We start from the raw sequence: 26578 nt of genomic DNA, 5'->3' as shown, positions 1-26578 counted from the left end.
CAGCAGGTTATGAGCTGGACCAAAGTCCAAGGTACAAGTTTCTCTGCTCCCAAGAACATGCAGTTCTCGCTCAGACTTTATTTGAACTTAATACTGAAAAACCAAAAGTAAAAAAAAAAAAAAGCTTGTGAAATGAATACCATCAGCATTGGCATCCAGACCCCACCCTCATTCTGCCTTTGGCATTCACCCTATACTGTTCTTGAACACAGCTCTGTGTCTGGCTGCCCAGAACCAGCCAGCCTCCAATGTGGGGACTCCAGTTAGTCCCCAATATAACTGACTCATACAGCAAACCCATTCAGTCTGTTGGGTCTCTTGAAGTCTACAGGATTTGTATCCAGGGCTGGGGGAGAGGCAGGACCTTGCCCAAGTAGGTGTGTGAGGTGGGGATTTTTTGTTTATTGAGTTCCACAAGGCTGAAATTGGATATGTCTTGTTTTCAGCCATTTACATCCTGGGTAAAGCCTGGTATGTGGGAAGCAAAGCACATGCTAAAGATAGGCAGGAATGAATACACAGGAAATCTATGATTTCAAATAGACTCATTCAGTGTTGTTGTTGGTTTTCAACATGAAATCACCCAACACATCAATATGACATTGAGCCAATTAAAGTCATTTACTGGGTCACACAAAAGGGAGGCTGTTTTTGGCAATCTTCACATGGTTACCAGCATCAGCAATGTGGGTACAGAGCTCTGGATCCCACTTGAACAATAAAGCTGGCTTGGCTTGTAGATGGCTTCTCATTTTTACAGATCATTTTCCATTTGAAAAATGGCATCCTCACAAAGCATACCTTTCTTGGACTTGGTAGGTAGAAGTGAAATGATGAAAGAAATACTGGCCATCTTAGTAAGAAAAAAGAATTACAGAGGTATTGTCCTTTCTCAACAATACTGTTATGTCCATCTGCTTAGGGCTTCAGTCTGACAGGCATCAGGTGCCTCGTGGCATCAGGGAAGGGGATGCACTCTGGCATGTTCAGGACAATGTTTTTCTGCTGCCCACCACTGAGTACAGCCTCCACAAAGTATTTTGGTTGTCAGAATGCACTTGACTGACCTTGAGTTAGAAAACATGGTAAAGGCAAAAATTACTTCCAGAGTGAGTGGACTCTTCTTGGGATTTCACAGTATTACCAGCTACCCACCCTAGTTTGCAGACAGCGGCCTACAATCTTCACTATGGGGTGTCATGGTGTGTTTGCTTAAAGAAAATGACAGTATAGGCATGCAAGACCTAACACTTCCAATGGTTCTATAAATACTTATGCATATTAGACAGTCAAGGAGCAAAAAACACAGAACTGCTTCCTTCTAGGGCAAGACTCCACCAAAGGATTTCTACCTCTGTGGCTTGACCTGGTCCCCTCTGCAGGGCCTGTACCCTGCAGGACAAGCCAGCACTAAGATCAGCACTGAACTTGCATGTTTGGCCTGAGTCCCTGCTGGGAGTGTCGAACGTTTTTCAACTCTCCAGGACTCTTCTGCCATGTTCAACAGTGTTGTAAGTCCTACAGGGCTTTTTGCCAACAAAATCCAAACAGTTCCTTCAAGAGTCCATGGTAAGAATGCTTCTGGGAGGGGATGTGAACTCAGTCTCAGTCAGTGAGAAGACGAGACACTTGGAAAAGAATTGTGATTGTGCTCTTTCAAATTAGGCTCAGAAGAAAATACTTGTGCCACGTAAGAAAAATCTGTAAAGGGCAGAAAATGATCTGATTTAGTGGGGTCTGAAATTCTGGGACTTTTGGTATCAGATTTTTTTAAAAATTTTCTTTACTACTTTTATTTTATGTGTATGCGTGTATTGCCTGCATGTAGGTGAGTGTACCTGTGTTGTGCAATGCCCACGGAGGTCAGAAGAGGCTGTCGGATCCCCGGGACTGGAGTTACGGACAGTTGTTAGCTGCCATGTGGGTACTGGGATTTGAACCCAGGTCTTCTGCAAGAACAACCAATGTTCTTAACCTCTGAGCCATCGCTCCAGCCCCAGCATCAGATATTTCATGTGTGAGAGAGCCGGAGACAGTCTGAAGTGTGGAGAAGCCCAAAGGAAACATGTAGCTGATCTTCCTGTCTTGTATCTGCATCCAAGCTTCTGACTTTTAAAATGTTAATGGGCAGGATCAGGTTCAAAGTAGGTTAAAGTGTGACCATGGCATGGTTCTGGTTGGAGGTGTCTGAAGCATCTGGCATTATCACTCAGCCTCTAGATGCCAACTGGAAGAGCTGTTGGTAGAATCCTGGTGTGGGTGGAGGTGCAAGGCAGCTGTGGTCAAGGTTTGATGGCATCGACTTTCCATCTGGAGTTTCTCTTAGTGTTAAAGGAGCCAAGCTCTGCTCCACAGGAAGGTTAGCTTGTGAGCACAGCAAGGCTCAACCACAAAGCACCACCCTTCAGACAACTACTTGCCTTACCAAGTCATTCACATCTTCAGAGAAGTGTCCCCATTTGGTCACAATACAGTGGTGGGGCCTCTGGCGGGTTTTTTAATTGACCTATTACAGTCAGTGGTTAAGATGTTTTTTGGAACTTCTTGCCAAGAAACTTGGGATAGTCTGGTGACCGGTTAGTGTGTGAAGCCATGACAATCATGAGGACCCAGAAATTCTGCCTGTTCCAGTAAACTGTTTGAGGGTTTCTTTGCGGGGTTAGGGTAACCCAAGTTCAAGGAGAAAACAGGAGAGAAGAGAGAGCATTTATGCTGATAAAGAGCAATATATTTGAACAAAAAATGTGCAAAATGAAAATTGCTTTATGTATGACAAAAGGTGACAGATAACGATCGTCCTTCATGGGAAGAGCTCTTAACACCAGAGTTGGATGGTTCACTCCCCAGGGCTTTGGTGCTCATCACCTTGTCATCAACACTTAGCACTTCAACTTGGATGATGGAGAACTTGCTGGTGACTGCATTTGGGGGCAGAGAGCTCAAGGCCTCCATGTCACTCAGCTCCCTGCATGATCAGGAATCCTGGGGTGGCCTGCCCTGGCAGTGGAGACAAAGGGATGGGATGACGGGAGCAAAAGCTTGCCCTGTGGGGGAACTTGGAACAGAGTGACTTCTATACCACCAATTGCTGATCCCTGTGAGCGCATGGCCTTTGAGCTTCTGGGAGAAAAGGCCACAACTTCCCATGTCAGCATGGTGGCAGCAGCAGGTGAGATGAGGGCCTCGGGCTCTGGCAAGAGAGCACAGAGGAAGAAGCAAGCAGGCTAGCTAGTGCCCAGTCCACAGCCCTGAGCCAGATTCTGCCTCAGGAGGGCTGACAGCAACACGGCTCCAGGAGGGCCTGGGACCCAGGGAGCAGGCTGTCCAGATGAATAGCACCCACAGGAACAGAAAACAAGACACGATTTAAGGCATCGTTTGTTTACAGTAAAAGAACTCAAGGGACCCTTAACATGGGCGTCTGGATTCCCTTTGAACTTTTCTTGGAGGACAAGGCTGTAACTAAAGGTTCAAGCAGGGCCTCAAAGTGAATGAAGTGTGTGATGTTAGGTCTTGTGCCAAAATGCATGTTTCTCAAAGAGTTTCACATTCGCTCTCTCCCACTCACACATGTATGGCACGCACACGCGGAGGATACTTTTGGGGTGTACAAAATCTGAGGCAGCCCTGTGGGCGAGCGGCCTGTGCACTTGGGGTGTAACAAGCCTATCCTGCAGCCTGTCTCTGCTCTCCGGCCCTCTTGAAGGTTAACACCATCCACTCTGTGTACAGCGGAAAGCACGAAGAACCCAACATGGGTTGAATGCTCCGTAGATGCAGAAGCAGCTGGTGGACAGACAATGGTCCAGAGAGGGGGCGCAGGGTGTGCAGTTTGGGGTCCAACCACCACCTGTGAGGTGGTGCTGTGGGATGAGTCATGAGAGTTGCTGTAGGTTGACAGGTGGATCCCACACTGGGGGAACCCTCTGGACTGTAAAGCCATGGGCCACATCCCTGGAGTCCAGCTGGGAGGCTCCTAGTGCCCTGGCCCACAGCCTGTGCCCAGGACGGCTCTTCTCCACCAGGCCCAGTCCAGGCTCCCAGAAGCCTTTGTAGTCACTCCAAGTCCTGCAGAGACTTATTCAAATGACATAAGGTTTGCAGGTACCTAGAAGAGAAAGCTCAGCCTCTTGTCAAAGTTTCAACCTTCAGAAAGGGACAGGGGTAGTACCTAGAGGAAGGACCATACAGGTGTGTGTGAGGGGTGGGGCATGGTGAGCCCTCATGTGCCAGGTATTACTTCATATGCACCATGTCCTCGAGTTCTCCCTTAGACCCTATTAGGCAAATGCTAGAAGCATCTCCATTATGTAGATGAGAAAACTGAGGCTTACAGATTAAACACACAGTGAGTAGAAATAGGGCTGGGACCTGAACCCACATTCTCAACCACATTCTTCTGAGCAAAAGACACCTGGGCTTGGGGTGGGCAGGGTGGGCCATGTGGGAGGTGGTGGATGCCTCTAGAGGGGAAACCAGTTCAAGAAAGGGTGAGTCATTGGGGGATGGTAGGATGTGGCAAGTGGGAGCATAGGAGGAGAAGGGAATAAGGGGAGGTCATGAGCCCCATACTTTCTCCTAGTGGTGTCCCAGGGCAAGACCCCCTTCTAGGGGAGTGATGTACCAGCCCTAACGTTTCCCCTGCCCTTACAAGCTCCTCTAGACCCCCAGCCTCTGGACCTCCTCCTTGGCACTACTGTGGGATTCCAGGAAGTTTGATTAGCTATGAGTTCATCAAAACACAAACCCATCTTGGTGTCAGTTTGGCTCAAGTAAGAAGGGAGAAAAAGATGCATCTCTGTGCACCAGGAGGCAGTTAAAAGAATGTTCATAGCATCAAACTTGTGAGAGCAAAAACCAGTAATCTGAGATGACTGACAAGAGGCCTGATGGGGATCTGCAGAACAGATGAATGACAGCCACCTTGCCAGCATTGCACAGCCTCAGGAACTGCATCACAGAAGGGCAAGTAATGGAAAGGACTGGATGGGCAGGGCTCCAATTAATGATAAGTTTAAAAAATACACACTAGGGGCTGGAGAGATGGCTCAGTGGTTGAGAGCACTGACTGCTCTTACAGAGGACCGGGGTTCAATTCCCAGCACCCACATGGCGGCTATGAACCATCCTTAACTCCAGTTCCAGGGGAATCCGAAGCCCTCTTCTGACCTCTGAGGCATTGCACAACATGGGTGCACTCACATACATGCAAGCAATACACTCCTACACATAAAATAAAAATAATAAATATTTTTTTAAAAAAGAAATCAACAGGAGAATAATTTAAAAAAAATACCCTAGCTGGGCATGATGATGCATGTCTTTAATCCCAGCATTTAGGAGGCAGAGGCAGGTGGAACTCTGTGAGATTCAGGCCAGCCTAGTCTACACAGCTGGGGCTACAGGGGAACCCTATCTCAAAAAAACCAAAAAGTACCCTAGGCAATACATGAAGGAATCAAATCTGTGTTATAAAATTATAAAGGAGGGAGGCTGGAGAGATGGCTTAGCAGTTAAGAACTTTGACTGTTCTTGCAGAAGACCCAGGTTCGAGGGAGGCTGGAGAGATGGCTTAGCAGTTAAGAACTTTGACTCTTCTTGCAGAAGACCCAGTTTCTAATCCCAGCACCCACATGGCAGCTAACAACTGTCTGTAGCTCCAGTTCCAGGGGATCTGACAGCCTCTTCTGTCCACTGCGGGCATTGCACGACACGGGTGCACTTACCTACGTGCAGGCAATACATGCATACACATAATTTTTTTTTAAAGTACTAAAAAAAATTATAAAAGAGGGCTGGGGTGTAGTTCAGTGATAGAGCACTTTCCTAGCAGGCAGACCCTGCATCTCCTCCCCAGCAGGACAATAAAATACAGCAGAAAAGAACACACACACTAGGAGAGGAGGATGGTTACAGGGCTAGGACAGGAGAGTCAGAGAGAATTAAGGGGGAGAGGAAGTTTCAGGATTTGGGGGATTGGATTGGGAAAAAACTATTTTTTTTGTAGCCCAGGATGGCCTCATGATCTTCCTGCCTCAGCCTCCTGAGCGCCACCACACCTGGCTCTACTGCTGTTGTTTGTATCTTACACATACATTATAAATAAGCTTAAATGGATTCAGTGTCAGAAAAAACAATTTTAAGAAATGCAAATAGAAACACAGTCTTCATCACAGGTGCCAGGAGTGAGGCCGCCATTCTGCGACAGCCCTTGTTCATGCCTTCCTACGTTCCCTCACAGGGCTGCATGGTGACTGATTTAAGTTAGCCTCCGCCTGGAGTATTCAGGTTGTCCCCACCGTTTATACATCACAGAATATGGCTGTTTGGTGGAAAGAAAATTGGAAGTAAAAAGGAAACAAAGTAGAAAAAGAAAAATAAAAAACAAAAACAGAAAATTCTTCTTCTCCTGGGTCAGAAAATTGAACAAAAATACATGGGAGAACTTTGCATGGCACACTGTATTTGCCGGTATGTGATGTCTGATCCGTAGTCCTCTGGACCACATGCCACCGCTGCTCTTCCCTGCGGCCTACCACAACAGAGGGACACTGGAGTCCTCCCGCAGGGCTCCCAATGCTGCTCCTAACTGAGATCAGTTTGCCTCTTTGTCCAGCTGGTGCCTACCTCAAGTCTAGCACCTGGACCTGGGGCCACATGACCTCTTGCACAGGTCCTGGGGCCACCTGTGTATGTGGTGGTGAGCTTCAATGTGCTGCCTGGCTCACAGCTCAGAGCCAGTGAGGGAACCCAGATTCACCCATGTCACCAGTGCTGAGGGGGCCAGAATGGCCCTAGATCCAGCTCTTCTTTTTTGTGAGACAGGGTCTCCTTGTAGCCCCAGCTGTCCTGGAACTCACTATGTAGACCAGGCTGGCCTCAAACTCACAAAGATCTGCCTGCCTCTGCCTCCCAAGTGCTGGGATTAAAGGCGTGCGCCACCACGCCCAGCTGATCCAGCTCTTCTTAATGCAGCTTGGCGCAGAGGTAACCTTGCTCAGGTTTCAACCCCCTGTTCCCCTTGGTTGCCTTGAGATGACAAGGGACTCAAATTTCGGGTCTTCCCATCACAGAGATTGGCAATGACACTGGTTTAATGCGTAAGGAAGCTCGTTGGGAGTACAGTTCAGTGGTAGAACACTTGCCTATCATGCTTGAGGCCCTGTATTTAGTCTTAGCACCACTGAAAAAGTTACCTATCTATCCATCTACCTACCTACCTACCTACATGACAGGGGTATATGTAAGCACTCCATAAACTACAGAATTATACTTTCTTTTATATCGCTGTAGAAATTGTATAGGAATATATTCATATACATATAGTAACTATGAACATGAATTTTCACACAAATGAGATCATCTTTGCCTATGTCAGTGCCTTTTGGGCTCCTTTCAGGACCCCTTCACAGACCCACCTCCCTCTTACTGATGTCTGTCTACTGCTGCTCAGGCATCTGCAGCAGGCTGTGAGCTTTCTAGTATTTTTCTATCGTGGACAGTGTTACAATGAGCATGCTTTAGATTCAGCTTTTTTTTTTTGGTCTTTTTGAGACAGGGTCCCCTGTAGGCCCAGCTGTCCTGGAACTCACTATGTAGATCAGGCTGGCCTTGAACTCACAGAGATCCACCTGCCTCTACCTCCCGAGTGCTGGGATTAAAGGCGTGAACCACCAAACCCAGCCCTAGATTCAGCTTTGAGGATGGGAGTGAGTACATCCTGTGGTCCCATCAGTGAGCCATGAGACTCGAGCCAGTGTGGTTTACTTTGGGCCTCCCTGTGGTATCCACGTTGCCCACCTGGCCTTCAGGGAGCAGGAAGCTCCAGTCTATTCCTACCTGGTGCTGAGGGTGCAGGCAGCTATTTTTCTCCTGGGCTTGGCCAGCAGAGGCTGTGCTCCCAGGCCTCTGTACAGCAACAGGGGCTCCCAGGGAAGTGGAAGCAGAGAACTCAGTCAGGGGAAACAAGGTCAGAAGTAGGAATCAGGTGGCCTCAAGTTGGATTCCAGCCCCACCACTGTGGGACTTCAAACAGCCTTCTGTCTGTTACTGCTGAGCCTCAAGATCCTCAGGGTGCAATGGAGACAGTTACAGTACCCACCTCATAGGGACATGGAAGCACTCTGGGCAACGGCTGCATGTGAAGCTTTTTGAGTAATGGCTGACAAGGAGAGGGCTGGGAGGAGCAGGGAAAGGAGCCAGACCAGAACTCACGTCCAGCAGCCTTGCCTGGCACACAGCTGGCCCTGAACACACCCGGGGTAGTAGGGCAGGGAGACCCATCAGTTTGGGGTAGTCCCATGAAATCAGCTCTTGGGAGGACTCTAAATAGATGCTAGAGTCAGATCCTTGGGTGATGCCACACTTGCCACCTCACTGTCCCCCACTGGGTGTTTCTATGGCATTTCCTTTAGTAAGAACGTTTAAAAGTTCTGTTCTAGAATCAGACCTCATGCAAAGCTGAGCAAGGGGTCCCTCTACTCCAAGGAAAATGCCAATCCAGAGCAGATGCATGGGGGCAGCACTGATGGGCTCTAAAGGAAAGAGGAAGCCCTGTTGTCTAAGGGGTGGGGAAGTGACGGGCAGGATCTGGAGATTTTACCTGAGGCCTGTTGCTTTTACATGCATCATCCAAATGCTTGTGCCATAGTATTGCATGAAACCGAGAACCAGTCTGGAACTTGTAAACATTGCCTGATGGAGAGAAACCATTGGTTGAAATGGGCACTGTGAGCATGTGGAGGTAACATGAGCCTGGGTAACTAAGGAAAGTGGAGAGCAGCCCAAGGCTAGCCGATGCTGATGGGGAGGGCCCTTTGGACTAGGGCTCTTTTTTAAAAAATATATTATTTTTATTTTATGTGGATGAGTGTTCTATCTGAATGTAGGTAAGTGCACCTGTGTCGTGCAATGCCTGCGGAGGACAGAAGAGGCTGTCAGATTCCCTGGAACTGGGGTTATGTTAAGGTTCAGATGGCCCTGCCCCCTCACCAACAGGATCCCAAGGACTTCTCATACTCCTGAGAAAAGGGAACAGAGCTGATAAGCACCTTGGTCTTTGAAGTCAAGAGAAGCAGCTCCCACCTCCCCCCCCCCAACCTTTAAAAAAAAAATACATCTTCCCGCCTTCTGCAGGAGGCAGAAGCCTCCTTTTTAAAAGATCCTAGCTCAAGACCCAGGCAGACATTTTCCCTGTCCAGAAGGGAATCTGTCCCACGTGTTTCTTTGCTAATAAACCCTATTTTGATCGAGTTTTATCTGTGCCTCCGTACTTCATCATCCATTCGCTCGTTCTCCGCCAACTTTTTACCTATCAGGTTACTGACAGTTGTTAGCTGTCATGTGGGTTCTGGGATTCAAACTTGGGTCTTCTGCAAGAACAACCAGTGTTCTTAACTGCTGAGCCATCTCTCCAGCCCCCATGGACTAGGGCTCTTAACCAGGTTCTGGGCACTGGTGCCTTCCACTGTCTGATGAAGCCTATGGACCACTTTTCAAACCAATGTTTTCAGACATATAAAATAAAATACAAGGAAAATCATGAATACTGAGACCCAGGTACTAAACTACCTAACACATTCTGTGTGTGCTCCTACAGCTGGTGGCAGGTCTGTCAGGGTGCTGGGATTTCAAGATGAGCATCAATGAGGTTCTGAGATATCTGCAGTTGTGTGTGGTGTGAAAAGTCCCTTTCTCCAGGGAACAGAAATCACAGGGATTGCTGATGAGCTTGTCATTTAATGCCCTATGCATAATAGAAGGAAGATACCACCATTTGTCACTGAAAACAAGGATGCAATTTTTTCCCATCCAGCTCACACACCCTTTGAATTATATCATCGGACACTGCCCTCCGCTCTCATGTCACACTTCCTTCCTCTTGGGGGTAGTGATTTTCTCTGGGTTGAAGGAGGGGTAGCCTGTGGTTCCCAGGGCCACAGGGCCTCATAGTCCTGCTTTTGTGGGCATAGCCTTTTTTCATCCAAATGAAAACACCCCTGATTCTGGCCTGGACCACAGGAAAAGACGCCAATGTCAGTAAAGTAAGAACTCCTGTGTGTGTAGCAGACATGTGTTCAGTTACCCAGGCACAGAGCTGAGAACTGGATGGTCTACTTCCTCCTTGAGACTGTTGGACACTCTTACTTCTCAACTGAGACCATTAGAACCTGACACTCAAAGTATAGTCCCCTGGCCACTACCACCCCCATCCACCTGCCCCAGCAGCTTTCAAGAACTGCCTAGTCTTGATTGCCACCCAGAGCAAGACTCCAGATCCGAACTTTAGCAAAGTTCCAGATGACGTGTCTGTGCCCAAACCCCATACTAGCACATTCCTATTAAGGAGTGGATATGTGTAGGGAGTTTGCTACTCTTGTAAACTTCCATGGGTCAGAATCCAAGACCCAGGCAGGGTTGAATTTTTGTTTGGTAATTTGGGCTACCAAGGAGGCTGGCCATGCACTGCTCGGCCTGTCGGTAAAGACAAGGCCCCTGACCTGGATGGCACCAGATATCTCCTCTTTCCAAGCAGGGCTCTGAAGGAAGGATGGAACCAGGAGAGACTGGGACACAACTTGGCAGGGAGGGGGCAAGTTGGAGCTTTTGAAGTTACATGGGTTCTTGGACCCAAACACATGGCACAGGCATGTCAGGGGTCCCTGAAAACCAAGACCCCTTTGGCCCCAAGGTCTTACCTCATCTAGTGTTGGTTGCTATTTACTCCAAGACCCTGAGGTTGAGGGAGGACAGACAGTGAGTCAGAGGCAAGGCCATCTCACTGCCCAATGGAAACATCAGCCGGGAAGCATGAAGGGAAAATGGTGACCTTAAAGCTTTGGGGGCTTCAGGCTACACATCTGGCCAGAGAGGAAACAGAGGCGCCCACCTGGCCTGCTGCCCACCTTTGTCAGGATTATTCAGCTGGAAGATATCCGGGTGCTCGGGGTCGTCAGGCAGCTGTACCATCCAGCCCGTGATGGAGACCTTCTTGCCAGGTGTGGACTTGTACTGAAAGAGAGCAACAAACGTCTGGGAGGCCTGAGCCTATGCCCTCTCTACCCATAGGAGAGGCTGACATGGGTCAGGCAAGTGTCCTGCCTACCCTAGCCCCTGCAGTCCACAAGAGTCATTTCCACTAGTGGAGGTCCAGCATGGAGGTCCTTTCAGAGGACTTACATGTTTTCTGTCTGTGCCCCGCAAGGACTTGGCTCCATAGTACAGGAGGGTGGATCCTGAGAGTACAACCCAGTACCTGGTCCACGACGACAGCTGCAGAGGAAGCAGAGGCAAGAGTGATGCTACAGGGGACAGGAGTGGCCCCAGGCTACCTCACAGACCTGACCATCCTCATACATGCAACACAGCCCTCTATTCTCTGGCCCTCTGCCATCCCATGGGGTGCCATCTTCACCCATCACCAGGAGGAGGCCTTTTCTTCCCCCCCTCTTACTCTTTCATGCAGCTACTTCCTTTCCTCACCCTGTTGAAAGCAGCCTCGGGGCACAAATCCTATGCATTAGGGAACCTGAGCCCAAATACTGTCAAGAAAAAGCATTTTTAAAGAGGGAGATAGCCTGGCATGGTGGCACACGCCTTTAATCCCAGCACTTGGGAGGCAGAGGCAAGCAGATCTCTGTGAGTTCAAGGCCACCCTGGTCTATATAGTGAGTTCCAGGCCAGCTGAGGCTACAGGGGGACCCTGTCTCAGAAAATAAGATAAAATAAAATAAAAATAAAGCAAAGTAAAAATGGTACCTTCTGAAATACATGGAAGGGGAAATCAGTGTTCGGTAGGTATTCTATAAGACAACTAGAATTAAAAGTTTTTATAAATTTTTAAAAGATATTTCCTTTTGTCATATGAGGAAGAACCCAATAGAGGGATGCTTTTGGAAGCCCTTATTTTGATATATCACAGTGAAAGATTTATCGTCCTCTTTTTTTTTTTTTTTTTTTAAAAAAAAAAAAAAAAAAAAAAAAAAAAAAAAAAAAAAAAAAAGAGGGAGATGGTGAGCTGCAGCCTAGAAACTGAATGTCTGAAATGGCTTCTCTGGAGAGATTGAGTGCTGAATTTTGGCGCTTTTCTATTGGGACGGCCAAGCTGGGAGTGTCCCTCTGTCTCTCTAGAGTAGAAGCTAGACTTCTCTGATCGAGGGGCTCTGACCTTCAGTGGGGTTTTCAGTTCAGCAATGGTGAGGCAAACACTGCATTCTGGGAGGAAAAGGACTGTGCCTCGCAGGAACAGGTCATTAGCATCACCAAACAGACCTTCCTGCTAGGGGCAGCTGAATCACAAGAAAAGTGGTGCCCTTCCAGCCCTTCATTGACACCACAGGGTGCACAGCAACAGACATGTGTTCAAGTGGAAAAGTCCAAGGAACATTTATCTTTACTGTGTGTGAGGAACGCTGCCCTTTTCCACTGTCTTCTATTTCATTCAAAAACACTAGTCACAGGCAGGCAGGATGGCTCAGTGAGGAAAGGTGCTTGCCCCCCAAGCCTGACAACCTGAGCTTGAGTCCAAGGACCCAAATGGTAGAAGCAGAGAACTGACTGTGTGCACACTCATGAAGTTTCCTCTTGTTTTTCCTGCTGGGTAGAAAACTTGAAATGCAACCCTGTGATGTTTACTACTCAGTGATGTTTTATTGCTCTGTGACATCTTGAAGCTCTGTGATGCTTTCCACCCACCATGTCTCACTGCTGACAAAGATGGGAACCTAAGAAAGGGGAAAGGTCATCAAATGGGCCAATGAGGCAGCTGGGTCAATTAGCCCAAGAGAAGTGTGGCCCGACACAACACATGTTTAAACTTCTGCTGGTGATATCTGTTTTTGTAAACTGCAGTGACTGGCCAATTCCTAGCCTGGCCTAGCTATAGGTCAAAGGTAAAGATGTCCTGGCCCATGTGCCTGGGATATCTACTGTGAAAGCCATGATGACTGGGGTGAACTCAGGAAGAAATTTTCCTAAGATAATATGGCCCATTATGAAAAGAAACACAGGGTCCAGGTGGCAACCATTAAATGATGTAAAAAGTCCTATATAACCTGACTTATATGCTGCTCTGGGCTTAGAAATCTTGAAGCCTTTCTGCTAAATCTGAGACTGCAGACATGTGAAAGAATAAACAAGCTTTCCAACTCTCTCCTGGGTGAGTGCTACATCTCTTAGCGGTTCCAAGAATCTTTCCATAACAGTTGCATGCACATGGAGCGCCTACATGTGGGTAAATACTCATACACATAGACACTTTTTAAAAATACTGGTCATGACCCACTGAATTGACTCTTTACTCACTGCGACATCAACCAGCCCCAGAAACAGCACCGCTGAGACACTGGCTGGCTTTGGCTTCACTCAGTAAGAAGAGGGGCGAGCCTATATTGCAGGATTGACATGGGGCTCCTGCATCACAGCAGGTGGCATCTACAAACTCAGTGGGCAGGAGAGGGGCCAAAGCACGGTGGAGAGCAGAGCAGATGCAGTCGGGAGATAGATGCAGCTCAAGGATGGGCTTGCCATGGGAGGGGCTGAGGCTTTGCATGTGTGGTCCTAGAGGCTGTGACATACAGGTCTAAAACAAAGGCTGCTAGTGGACCTGAAAAGCCCCCTGATGGCTCATTCCTGTGCTTGCCACTGGTGTGAGCACACTGCCAGGGAGTGTGCATGGGAACGCTACAGACACAGCACCATGCTGCCTCCTGGGCTGTGTGACACTCTCCCTTCAGGGTGCCCAGGCCTCACCTACCCTCCAGATGACCACGGTGGTAGCTTTGGCTTGCACATGTACCCATGTGCTGGCACTCTGCCACACATGGCCTCCAGGAGATGTGATTCCATCCTCGTTCACAGATACAGAAACTGAGGCTTTTGTCCCCTCAATGGCGCACATTGCTGGGAGCCTGGTTGGCTGGCCTTTGGACCAGGCTACTTCCTGGGCCCATACTGTCTCTGATGGATGTGTGGCTGACTTACCGCAGGCTTCCGGCCTTCCTTGAGCAGGGTTTTCCTTCTCAGAGGCCCCTCCATAGTGGGCACAGCGACTGAGCTCCCCACAGTACAGGTGCAAGGGCTTGTGGGACTGAAGGGAGATCACCAGTCACATACAGCCCCACAGCAGCTGAGACCATTCTCCCTCCCAGTCATTGGAACTGTCAGGTGTCTCACTGGTGAGTCTAGGCAGGACTCTTCAGAGCTGGGCCAAAACCACTGAGGAGTAGGGAGGGCTCCCACCGAGTGCGCTCACCAGGTTCCCATACCCCAGCCTCTAGCAGCCCCCTGCCCTGCCCTGCCATCTGCTTCCTCTTGGCTGCTCCCCAGGGCTCACACCTGTCTCCCTGTCTCTTCTCGATACCTGAGGAACATGGGCCTTTGCAACCCAAGCTCTGGCAGCCCCTCCTTTTGTTAGCAGGAGCCTTGAAGGATGCAAGAGAAATGGGGTACAGTGGGAAAGAGGGGCAGGGGTCTCACACCACCATTTTCTGCCCCCCTTTCCTCCTGGCTCTTCTTTCACCCTCTCTCTTTCTTGGCACCAGGCACTGTCATAGGTGCCTGTCATCTCACTAGATGGCCACAGGCACCTGGCTCAATCACGCTGGCTGCCAAGCCTGCAGTCAGTGCAGCACCACCTGGCAGCTGTTTGGGCTGGAACCCTAGGGCACTTCTACCCTCATGCATGCTCTGCAACTTAGTCAATCCTAAGAAGGTACCAGTAGGTCCTAACAGTGCCTGGTTAGCCATCCTACCTCCCCCTCCAAGGCTACTGCATCTTCCCCGGCCCTCACTCCCACTCCTGCCTCCTCCCATGCTCTCTCCACCCACACAGTTCTCCTTCCCCACCCAACCTGTCCCCTGGCTCCCATGCTTTAACATGTTTTGATGTATTTCTAAAAATACTTATTATTTTACGAGGCCAGCCTGGTCTACCTAGTGAGTTCCAGGACAGCTGGGGCTACAGGGAAAGCCTGTCTCAAGAAAAAAAGACAAAAAAAAAACCTTATTCTTTTCATTTTTTGAGTGTATTGGCTGCATGTGTGTAAGTGTACTGGTGTCATACAATGTCAGTGGAGGTCAGAAGAGGGCATTGGATCCCCTGTAACTGGAGTTATGGATAAATTAACCACCATGTGGGTGATGAGAACTGAACCTGGGTCCTCTGCAAGAGATGCCAATTCTCTTAACTGCTGAGCCATCTCACCAGCTCCCTGATGTCTTTATGTATATGGGTGTCTTGCCTGCATGTAAGTGGACCGGTGTCATGCAATACCCACAGAGGCCAAAAGAGGGCACTGCATCTCCTGGAACTGGAGTTACCAACAGTTACTTACTGCCGTGTACTTGCTAGGAACAGAACTGGGGTCCCCTGTAAGAGTAGCCAGTGCTCTTAACAGCTGGGCCATCTCTCCTGCCCCCCAAATTATGGATTTTGGTTTTTTGGAGACAGGGTCTCCCTGTAGCCCCAACTGGCCTATAACTGGCTATGTGGAACAGGCTGGCCTTGATCTTACTGAGATCTGCCTGCCTCTGTCTCCTAAATGCTGGGATTAAAGGTGTGTGCTATCACACCTGGATCCCAGTGCTTTTAAGGGAAAGGGAGCCACTCTTTTCCATGCGGAACAGGCTGGCCTTGATCTTACTGAGATCTGCCTGCCTCTGTCTCCTAAGTGCTGGGATTAAAGGTGTGTGCTATCACACCTGGCTCCCAGTGCTTTTAAGGGAAAGGGAGCCACTCTTTTCCATGTTGTATGTGGCTCGCTGGCACCCTTATCTTCTAGTTTCTTATAGCACAATGTTTCTTGCCCTCACCGAGCTACCTGCTTCTACTGTCTCACAGCCCCAAAGTCTCTCTGGCTGAGCTCTCTACCCCTGTGGACCCACTCTCCAGTCACTTGGCTAATTGCCACCCTTCCGGTCTTACTTCCTTTGATGGCTCCCTCCTGTCAAGAGTGTTCCATGTGTCTGGGGCAATTGGTGCTCCTGCAGTAGCATTAAAGAAATACTAAGTGTCTCCTTTGGGTGCCTCTAGCACAGAGTCTTGACCCAGTAAGCAGCCCCAAGTTATTTGTTGAATGAATGAGCAAATGCACCAAGGACTACCTGTAGACGCAGCTCCTGGTTCTGGGAGAATTCCGAACTGGAACCCTCCAGTTGGGCCCCAGTGTGGCGTAGAGACGTCCCCTGCTGCAGAAGAAAACGGGGTAAATGTTAGCTTTAGTCTGAAAAGATCAGCCTCCTGGGGGAGGCAAGAACACCCCAGACTGCATGGCTCAGCCCCTCCCTTCCTCCTCCTGGGCTCCTTGTTCCCGCTGCAACCAGCCCTTCTAGGTCACATCTGGATCCACCAGGCCAGGGAACACACCCCTCAGAGTTTCCATCTGGGAAAGACCCCAGGTGTCACAACACTATTTCATGAACTTTTTATTGGCTGTTCACCCTTCTTCCAGCTACTCCAGTGCATGCCTGAGCTGCTTAATAGAAAATGCTGTGCAGTCCACCACCCAAGGCTGTCACACATTGAAAGTAGACATGCACAGTGAGGGGTGAGAAATCTTGCACATTCGGCCAAGGTTGCTGAGGTCACATGTAGTGTCCCTGTCCACCAGGATGCAGTGGATCCTCTGTTGCTACACTGTCTCCTCTGGGCAGGCCCTTTGATGGCTCCAGTCCTTGTAAACTACCCCTGCAATCTGCTAGTACTCGAGGGCTTGGGCTCCAGGGGTCTCCCCATGGGCACCGCCTGATTTTTCTCTCACCTGTACCCGAAGCATGAACCTCTGGGGGACTGCACTGCTTCTTGCTCTCCCTCTTCGGGAGGCAGGCACCATCTTGTTCTACCCACCCTACCTTGAAGGACTCACTCCTTGTGTTGCTTGCTGGCAAGCCTCTTCCCTACTCCCGAAGCACACTCCTGCCCTAATCCAGCTTCTTTGCCTACTGGCCAGGTGATGACCTGACCATCTGTAGAATGTCAGATAGGGTCTAGACTTCCTATAAACATTCCCTCTGTTGTCCACAGCCAGCCCTGGACCTCTCCTTATTGCCCATGTCACTGGTCATCTGTGTGTGGTGTGGGGACAGCCTCTCACTGCAGCCTGGCCATCACACCATGACAGGGTTTCTGACCTCCAGCCAAGAAAGAACTGTATCATGGCCATCTTAAGCCTGTTGCACAGGGGCCCAAGTTCAGATCTGGTATCTGTGACGGCAACTCCAGGATCTTCCTCTTCTGCCCACTAGTCCCTCCTCTTTAGGTGATGATATGTCACAACACATGCTTAGTCTTCCAAGTCTTCAAGGGAACTGTTCTCCGGATGGCCACAGATTACCCTTGCCCTGCTGTGAGCTGTGGTGCAGAGAGGTGCCAGTGGCTGAATGACGTCTTTCCTCTCTTCTGTCCACAGAGGGATGGCTGGCCACATGTGACTCTACCTCTGCCTGAGAACCATGTGCCTGTTTCATTGCACACCAGGTGAAACATTTCCATGTCACCATTGCCTGTTCCTGGCACATGGCTGGCCCTTCATCACCAAGTGCAGCAGGTCTGTCCAGGCTGAGAAATGCTGCCTCCTGGGCTGCTCCCCTTCCCAGCCATTGGCAGGGATTTCTTAGGTCAGCTGGCTCTGACCGTGAAGGTTTCTGCAGTGATATCCTCTGCACAGGCAGCTTCCCAGATGAGTTCCTTCCTCCTGAGCTGTAGCCTCCCCTCCACCTTCTTCCTGTGGTTCTCCTGCTGCCCTAGGATTTGGGGAAGGTAAGATTGCCAGTTGTTGGCTGTCCCAAAGCAGGACAGAGAATGGGCAGTGTTGTCCCTCCTCTCCCCTTCTGTGAGGCCACTGTTGGCTGCATCCTTGACAGATATTGGTAGAATGGACAATTATCCATGGAGATCCCAAAATCCATATCTGCCAAGCAGTCTGGCCTGGAAGGCACTCACTGTTCAGACCCCTCCCATGGGAAGAGTCCAACATGAGGGAGTACAGATGGAGGCTCAGGGATGCCTGGCTTGCCAAGGCTGCGCACAGACAGATCAAGGAGGCTCCGGTGGTGGGTGATCACATATACCAGGTCACTGTGGGCACCCTCTCTAAAGTTTGTCCAAGCACCATTATATAATGCTCCCCAAAAGGGAGAAACTGAGGCTTAGCAATGTGGAATTCGTTGCCCAAGGCATAAGCCTCAGAAATCCAGATTTTAATACAGGTCTGTCTGACTCTACAGCACAAGCTCCTCACCATAACATGAGATGTGGCCTTCTGGGGCTGAGAGAGAGGCAGAGGAGTTGACATGAAGGGGCTAATCATGGGCACTGGGGCCACACCTGAACTATGTGTGGGGCCTTGCTAGCACTCCACCACTGTGGGGGCCACTCACAGCTCTCCTGGGCTGGGCTTTGCCAGTGTGGGAGACCAAATGGCATGAAGTTCTCAGGTTTGAGGGTCTTCTGGGGCAGCATATCTGGGGTCCTTCATGTTCCCTGAGAGCTTTGGCTACCCAGCACTTGAGAGCTGCTGCCTTGTCAGCTGCTTATGACGTGTCACCTACGTGCTTTAAGCACACTTCCACCCAACCCTGAGAAGGGGTGCAGCTCTCACACCCTGATTTAGATGAGGACACTGAAGCTCAAGGGGGTGAAGGGGCCTCCTGTCCTACTGACCTGCTATTGAGATGGGGATGTTCACAGAGAAGATGGCCGGGTTCTGCCCTAAGGCTGGGGCCCTCCAAGCTGGCCTTACTGTCCCACAGGGCGGACACCACAGCCTGCTCTCCCAGGTGCATGTGGCAGGCCTGGGTATGGAAGGGCAGCAGAATGGTACACTTCCCACACCTTAGGAGAACAGCCAGGGTAGTATTCACCCTTCCCTCCCTGAGAACTGGAGACTTGCATCAGCCTGGAGCAGCCAGGTGCCTCTACCAAAAGGAACAGACAGCCAGACACTCCCCTGCCCTGAAAACATCAGACAATGCTAAACGAATGGGCAATAGTATCTGTTCCCCTGCAAATTTTGGGTTTTCTCATGGGGTCCCTGACTCCAGAGCCATAGACACCTTTCCTAGGATCATTCTGGGAACATGTGACTGAACATATGTACTCAGAAGGGCAACTGTCCCCCCTCTAGAATGGATCTGGGGGTGAGGTGCATCAGGCTCATGGGAAGTTTGCTCTGAGGAAGATAAAGGCTAGCAACCAAATGGAATACCTTATCCCACAGGGTTCATAGGATGATGCCAGTGATGATGATGATGATGATAATGATAATGATTAGACGATGAGATGATGGGCTGCTGCTGATGGTGGTGGTGGTGATGGTGGTGATGGTGGTGGCAGTGGTGGTGGTGGTGACGGCAATGGTGGTGGTGGCGGAGGTGATGGTAGTGGTGGTGACAGTAATGGTGGTGGTAGAGGAGATAGGGTGGTGGGTGGCAGGCAATGTGCTCAGCAGTATTCATTCACTGTCTCATTTAACCACACAGTACCACCAGGTAGGCACGGTTTCTATCCCTACCCTCGAAGAACTCTGAGGCTTGCAGATGGGAAGTCATTTGCCCAAGGCCACAACACTAGGAAGAAGAAGCCCAGGTGGGGCTGTTAGGTAGAAGCAGCCATTGTTCTTAGTGCCTGCCCCACCAACCGGCATTGGCTCTGCGGTTTATATCAGGCCAGAGTCATCTTAAAGTTGAAATTCATAAGGCCCTGAATCCCTTCTGCCCATAAAGGGTGTAGAGGAGCTGAGAGAAGTCTTGGATCACAATTATTTGGGAGCTCAGGAATCTTGGTCCTCACAGAAGTCAGCCCCCACCCCATTCTCCTGTCTTAAATACACAAAGTCTCAGTGGGAGTGATTCATGGACAGGCCCACCTGGTGCTGTTCACCAATGGTGCTTACTGCCCTAGCTAACCTAGGGGGGTAGCTAGTCCCGTAAGGCCACTTACCAACGAGTCACCCTCATCCATGGGCAGAAAGTGCCACCCTGAATCCTGAGGGGCCCTGGGATGCCCCTCTGGCAGCCCCGTTTGAAGGACCTCTCCTTTTGTGGCACTCACCCTTTTTTGGGCAGTTCTTGATTCACTAAATGGGTTCCTAGGAACCACACTGCACTGCACGCTCAGTGCTTTGGGTAGCTGGGATAGGACAAGGTGGAAATCTGAGCCAGATGTTCTCTCTTGGCTATCAGGACTCAGATCAAGCTGTCAGTCTTGCTCAGCAGTTGGGTGAAGCCATCCACATGAGCCTGGGCATTGTAAGGTGTCTGACACCCCTCTGTGTGTTGGAAAGTCGGAAATCTGGTCTGTAGTTGGAAAGGGAATGTTGTAGAGCCGTAGCAGGAAGGACAGGCAGGTGGAGGACAGTCCTACCCATTCCTAAGTACTGGCTCTGTCAGAGTCATAGGCTGTGGGCAGAGATTTCTCAGCTCCACATGAAACAGCCTCTGGCCAACAGGGACCAGCTTTGACTGCCATGGCCAAGGACGGGGTCAAGCTCAAGGCCCAGGTACCTTTGCTTACTTTTTTCTAGAGGAGTCTGCAAGGGAGTCTCACTCACCCACTGAAGGAGTAAGGCAAGCTACGGTGTCTTTGGAGAATCACAGTCAGCTTATCAAATTACACAACTGGCTGCCACCCACAGGGCTGTGCAGAGTAGCCCAGCCCAGGTACAAGGGTGGATCCAGGCGCGCCAGGGAGAAATGAGAGCCTGGACCCTGAGCCTGGGGCATAGGTCCTGCCACTCACACAGCTGGGCAGCAGCAGAGGGAACCCCTTGCTCCAGAGATGGGTCTAATTCTCCTGAATACTGCTGAGTTTGGGGCTCTGGCAGGCATCCTTGTGCCCTGACATGCCTGAGGCATCGCCCAGAGTCCTCTGCTCCCACGGAAGGACACACATGTCTTTAAAGCTGTTCTGGGGGCAGCAGATCTGGCAATCTGTTGCCACTATGGCTCCACTTTCCTGGGTTCTCCTAAGGATGGTGGGTGATTCCATCAACTAAGAACACCAGTAAACCTCACCCAGGGCAAAACCTGCACCAAACAACTTCCTTAACACCCGCTAGTACGTAGAGGCTGGTGGAAACCACCTCTGGTTTGTTTTTTGTTTTTTTTTTTTTTGTCTTTTTGAGACAGGGTCTCCCTGTAGTCCCAGCTGTCCTGGAACTCACTATATAGACCAGGCTTGGCCTTGAACTCACAGAGATCGCTTGCCTCTGCCTCCTGAGTGCTGGGATTAAAGGCGTGCACCACCACACCCAGCTAAACCACCTCCATTTCAGTCCATGGAACATCTGTGGACAGCTACTTGACATTCTCCCCGTTCCAGCCTTTGCCCTTGGCAGTTTTCTTGCTGGGTAGAGGCATTCACTGAAGGACTCTTAAGAGTCCACACTGGTTCCTTCTGCAGCACATCACCCATGTGCTAAGTGTGGACCATGTGTATCTCCACTACACAGCGGAGGAACTGAGGCTCAGAAAAGTAAGGGGTCCCAAGGGGACTGAGAGTACAGGTGGCCCTGACATAGGTTTCCCAGCTCTGCTGGCTACACCTATCACTACAGAGGTATACTAGGGTCTGAGGATAGCAGGGCATGTCATGGAGCCCACCTCTCCTGCACCAGGCCTCCAGAGATGCAGAGCACTCCTGGGCCTCCTTTCCTATTCCAGGACATGACACAGAACTTCAAGTCCTACAACCCTCCAAAGGACTCACCGGAGTCCTCTTCACCAAACATCCTCTGCTTAACTCTCAATTCCTCCAGAAGCTGCTCCCGAACCTGCAGATAATGCAGGTCACTGACCAAACAACCACTGTGCCAGGACCCTGTGCACCTGGCATCGCCTCCTTAAGGCTTTATGAGCCCTGATTAGTTTCCTGTGTCCCCATCCCTAAAGGAAGGGATGAAGACCCTCTGCTTCAGATAGGGCTATACACTGTCCCTTCCCCTTTCCTGTCCTGTCCCACTTAAGGAGTTCCCTCCAGATGCCAGGTCCCTTGAGGGCTCCTCTCCCCTAGTCTGCCCATCACCCCCCATCACTGCCCATATGCGATGCCCCTTCCTCCCGCCCAGCAATGTCAGACTGGGGAAGAAAGGTGGGGAGGGCTTTGTGTGGAATGGATACACTTTCACATTTCGTCTCTTAAAGAACAATCTAATCATTTCTGATGGCGTCTGTAAGAACATGAAACACTAATTACTTTTCTGAGAAGAAAGTACAGACTAACCTTGTGAAAAGTCTGGAGAATATGAAGGAGATAGTCCCTCAAAACCCTTCAGTGTAGACAGCCAAGGTGAATGACACTGTTTTCATACTGACATCTATGCTCATCTCCAAGATCCAGTTCATGCCTCTTTAACAACCACCTTCTTTTTTAAAAAGTATTTTGACACCGGGCCTGGTATTTTTGCTGTCATCTTAGTGTCAACTTGATACACCTGGGTTGAGGGAGCCTCAATTGGGGAATTGCCTCCATTGGACTGGCCTGTGGCCATGTTTGTGGGGCATTACCTTGACTGTTGAGTGAGTGATGTGGGAGGGCCCAGCCCACTGTGGGTAGTGCCACCTCTGGGCAGGTGGGCCTGTGTTAGATAAGAGAGCAAGCTGAGCAGGGGCCAGGGAAGCAAGCCAGTAAGCAGTGTTCCTTCACGGCCTGTGCTCCAGCTCCTGCCTCCAGGTTCCTTCCCTGAGTTCCTACCTTGGGCTCCCTGAAGAAATGTGACCCAGGAGACGTAAGATAAATAAACCCTTTCCTCCCCAAGTTGGTAGTGGTCAAAGTGTTTTGTCATAGTAATGAAGAAACAAACTAGGACACCCTTGAAGTCAAGTGGAAATGTAGCTCCTGACAGAAGCCCTGTTTCCCACCTGTTTCACTGAGGTTGGCTGGGGTTCAACCTGATGCCAGCCTCCAACCCTACTCTCCAGTTCATTAAGCACCTGCTGGGAATGGCTTTCAGGGTCATTCTCCTCCTCAGGGAAGGGGCATATGTGGTAGGGCTTTCCTTCTTCCTTTGTCCCCAGGGTCAGGGCTTTCTGGTAGAATCACAGCCAAGAACAGGCACACCCTCACACCCTCACCTCGCTCCCCAGTGATGAACACCACTTGATCTTTACTCTGGGCCTTGAGGATAGGGAGGAGGACTTAGCCTGCGAGCTAAGAAATGACCAAAAACACTTCCCTGGCCTGCCTGCCTGTCTAGAGCCAGGAGGCCCTTGGCCTTGCTAGGGCTGGTATGCATGAGGGGGTAGAATGGGGAACAACACAGAAATGGTCCCCTTGGCTCCCTGCACACTCACCCCAGTGTTCAACAAGAATAGGGGTTGGTGCCTCTGCAGCAGTCCATGGCTCTGGGTACCCTCGAAGCCAGTGACTTTGGGGACGTACTGGGCACTGCTGGCTCATACCAAGGACCAACTCTGGGCCCTGTGTGTGTTAACTTACAAGATGGGACCAGATGACTCCACCCTTGACCTGGTAATGGAAAATCTACTGCCCACCCCTTCACACGAGAATTAAAGATGACTCAGCTGTGTCCTCTGGCCACCAGAGCTATATGTGTGTGTGGTTCACAGAAGCTGCTCTGGGGTCTCTCTGCCTTTAACCTTGGTGTCTGGCACTTTTCTCTCCCTGGCCTTGCTGCAGCTCATTATCAGGGCTGGGGGCGGTGAGGGATAGGGGCCAAGGAGCTGGTCAGTTGAAGAGTGTAGCTTCTGAGCTCAGAGTTGTGGGCAGAGACCTGTGGCCCTCACACTAGCTAGACCTTTGCCTCTCTCATGAATGGGCCCAACTCTCCTCTGTACCTCCACTCTACTCAAGCTGGCCAGCCACCTTATAGCCTCTGGGAAGACCAATTAGGATGGCTCTTTCTGACAGATGCTGGCCTCCTATTCCCAGCCAGGCTGACCCAGAATCCACTCTCCTATCAAAAGCCAGAACATGTGGTTCAGTGGAGACCCGGGAGTGCATAAAGGGTCTAGCTTGGCTGCCTGGAAGTTGGAGTGAAAGAGGTCTGGATGGTGACATGATGGTGACTGAACTATGAAGAGACAGTGAAACTCTTCTGCCATGTCCACATTCTGCAGGAAAGTCTAGACTGCTCATATGCCTTGGAGGAGTAGAACCTCTCAAGAACGGGCACAAGAGGATACAGGGTGGAAGCAGCCTGGTAGCTGGGCCACCAGGGCTGGAGGAAAGGTTAGCTAGCACTAGTTCCTCAGCCTGCCTGAGACTGGGCCCTGATCAGAGGGGTCATCATAGCCCCACCAGCATCTTCTAAAGCAAGTGGTTTCCTATTCTCCTCAGCCAGAAAAGGGCATTTAGAGGGTGTTGGAGGCAGGTCTGGGATGAGCCAGTAGGAGACTAGTGCTCAGAGGAGAGCTCACCCAAGAGCACCTGCTGCAGACATTCAAGTGGACAGTGAACTAGACTGTACAAAACACTACTGCCCACAGTGGTCACGACTGCATACAGCACCATCCCCTTCCTACTGGCACCTCTCCTAGTCATGGGACTAATAGATCCCTCCTGACTCCACCTGGTGGCTAGCATGCAGACAGCAGAGCTAAGCAGCTAAGGATGGATGAAAGAAGGGATGAATGAGTGAAAGGGATGAGGGAAGGAACGCACAGGACCAGCTACTCTGCATCTGGGTGGTGCCTATGTATTCCATCATATGGCCTCTCATTGGCTGATGAACAGGGGATGGCCTACAGCCCTCTTCTGCAGGGTGTCCCCAGGAATTCTGACTAGGACTGGGAGTTCTAGAGACTGTCCCTTGGGGCCTGTGTTTTCCTTTCTCTCTAGGTACCCCCAGAGAGAGCAGCTGGGCTTGTTTGCGTGAGCTCTCCAAATGGGAACAGAGCAAATGTCCCCGGAGTCCTCAGGGGAGGGCAGAGAGAAAGCCTCGGAGGGCTTATGGTGCCCCCATTCCCCTCCTGCCCCTATCTTGGGTTTTACAGGGACTGACATGGGGCTAGTCCCCACAGCTGTAATGATCAGCCCTGTGCTTCATGGAATAATCTAGAGGGACTTAGGTGGGCTCTGCCCCTAGCAGACAAATGTGAAGAGGAGAGTCACTTGGCCTTTCTGAGCTTTGCCCTCCCCATTTAAAAATGTAATCTGCGTGGCTGATGTGGAGGAGCACCAAGGCTGTGGAGAGTCCACACATGGGCTGTGCCCAGACAGAGGCTGGCACACAGGGAGAACTCAGCACAGCCCACGGGCCACCAGTGAGCGCCTCTGCCCTGTGGGAAGTGGCCACACAGGATGATGGCTACAGGGACTGAGGAGACAGACGTTTTAGCATCAGAGGAGGAACGTGTATATGTTTGTGCATGAACACATGCACATCTGTGTGCCTTGTGTGTTGCATGTGTACAATGTATGCATGTGAGTACATATACCCACATATGCATGAGTCTATATAGGAATGTATATACGTGTGTGAATGTTTAAGTATAGGCTTAGTGTGTGCATGTACAGGTATGTGGGTGGAATTGCACATGTGTAACTGAGTATGAGCACAGGTACACTCACTGTGAGTATAACTGTATGTGTGTATACACATGAGCATGACTAGCTGTGATGTGAAGGTTCACCTATAAGACTGTGTAACTGTGCATGTGCATGCATGAGGCTATGTAACTGTGCATGTGTAAATGTGAGCTTGTGTAACTCTGTACATATCCATACATGAAATCATGTAATTCTACATGTGCACACATGTAACTGTGTAATGTTGTGCATGGGCACATGAGATTATACAGTTTTGTGCATGTGTATGTATGAGCATGTGTGACTGTGCATGTGCACACATGACACCATGTAACTGTGCATGTACCTGCATCAGAGTATGTAACTCTGTGCATGTGTACATGTGGGAGTACAACTGTGCATATGCATACCTGAGACTGTAATTCTATGCATGTACTCATGTGGGACTGGGTAACTGCATGTGCCCATGTGAATGTTTAACTGTGCTTGTGCCAACATGAGAGTATGTAACTGTGTACATCTGTCAGACATACGCACGCAGACCTCTAGCTCTGGGGAGGGACCTACCCTGAAGGACAGTGGAAAGAAACCTGCTGCTCTGGGACATCTTTATCACTACATTTCCATTTTCCATGTCTGTCCTCAGACCCTGAGTCAACAAGCTGTCCTTCATCACCTGCAGTGCCAAGTCCTCTTAGTGCCCAGGAAGCATCAGTATGTGGAGCACATGCCATGGGTGAATTCCTGATGGAAGGCTGTATGGCCAGGGTAGATGGGCTGACAGGAGTCACAAGGATGCATGGTGGAAATGGTCACTTCCCTGCCCAAGCAGAGTGGTCAAAATTGCCCAAGGCCTGGAGGCTGCATGTGTGCAATACTCTCAAATCCCACCAGGTGGAGCCACATGCCCATCTTAAGACTTCAAGTGCAGTTCAGGCTTCCAGGTCCAGAACCCACATTTAAGGCCTAGTTGACTCCCAGGTTTCTTTCTGTAGCTGACTTGGACCAAGTGCTCTGGGTACCAGCTGAAAAGAGCCATGATAGAGGGGTGAGAGTCGGGAAGGGCGTACTCTCTAAGCCTACAATGGGGTGGGG

At 50.2% G+C, this 26578-nt stretch overlaps 1 protein-coding gene across 4 annotated transcripts in view; it reads right to left on the bottom strand.

The window, feature by feature from the left end:
• Nucleotides 1-2745: 2745 nt before the first annotated feature.
• Ralgps1 (Ral GEF with PH domain and SH3 binding motif 1) overlaps nt 2746-26578 on the bottom strand; it is a 269430-nt gene continuing 245597 nt past the window's right edge. For 2 of the 4 annotated variants that reach the window (XM_008824977.2, XM_017796233.2), the window contains 6 exons: nt 16102-16185; nt 13981-14086; nt 11179-11271; nt 10905-11010; nt 8603-8694; nt 2746-4108 (listed from right to left, as the gene is read on the bottom strand). In XM_008824977.2, the coding sequence (XP_008823199.1) occupies nt 4079-4108; nt 8603-8694; nt 10905-11010; nt 11179-11271; nt 13981-14086; nt 16102-16185 (511 nt within the window). In that variant the 3' untranslated portion in view covers nt 2746-4078. Of the gene's footprint in view, nt 4109-7620; nt 8695-10904; nt 11011-11178; nt 11272-13980; nt 14087-16101; nt 16186-26578 lie in introns of those variants that run through there. The other 2 variants (XM_017796226.2, XM_017796231.2) reach the window with 1 other exon arrangement.

The sequence above is a fragment of the Nannospalax galili genome, unplaced genomic scaffold (genome assembly GCF_000622305.1).
Source record: "Nannospalax galili isolate Female #2095 unplaced genomic scaffold, S.galili_v1.0 scaffold290, whole genome shotgun sequence".
Taxonomy (NCBI): Eukaryota; Metazoa; Chordata; class Mammalia; order Rodentia; family Spalacidae; genus Nannospalax; species Nannospalax galili.
Note: the sequence above shows the minus strand (reverse complement) of the source record. Positions and strands in the feature narration are given on the sequence as shown.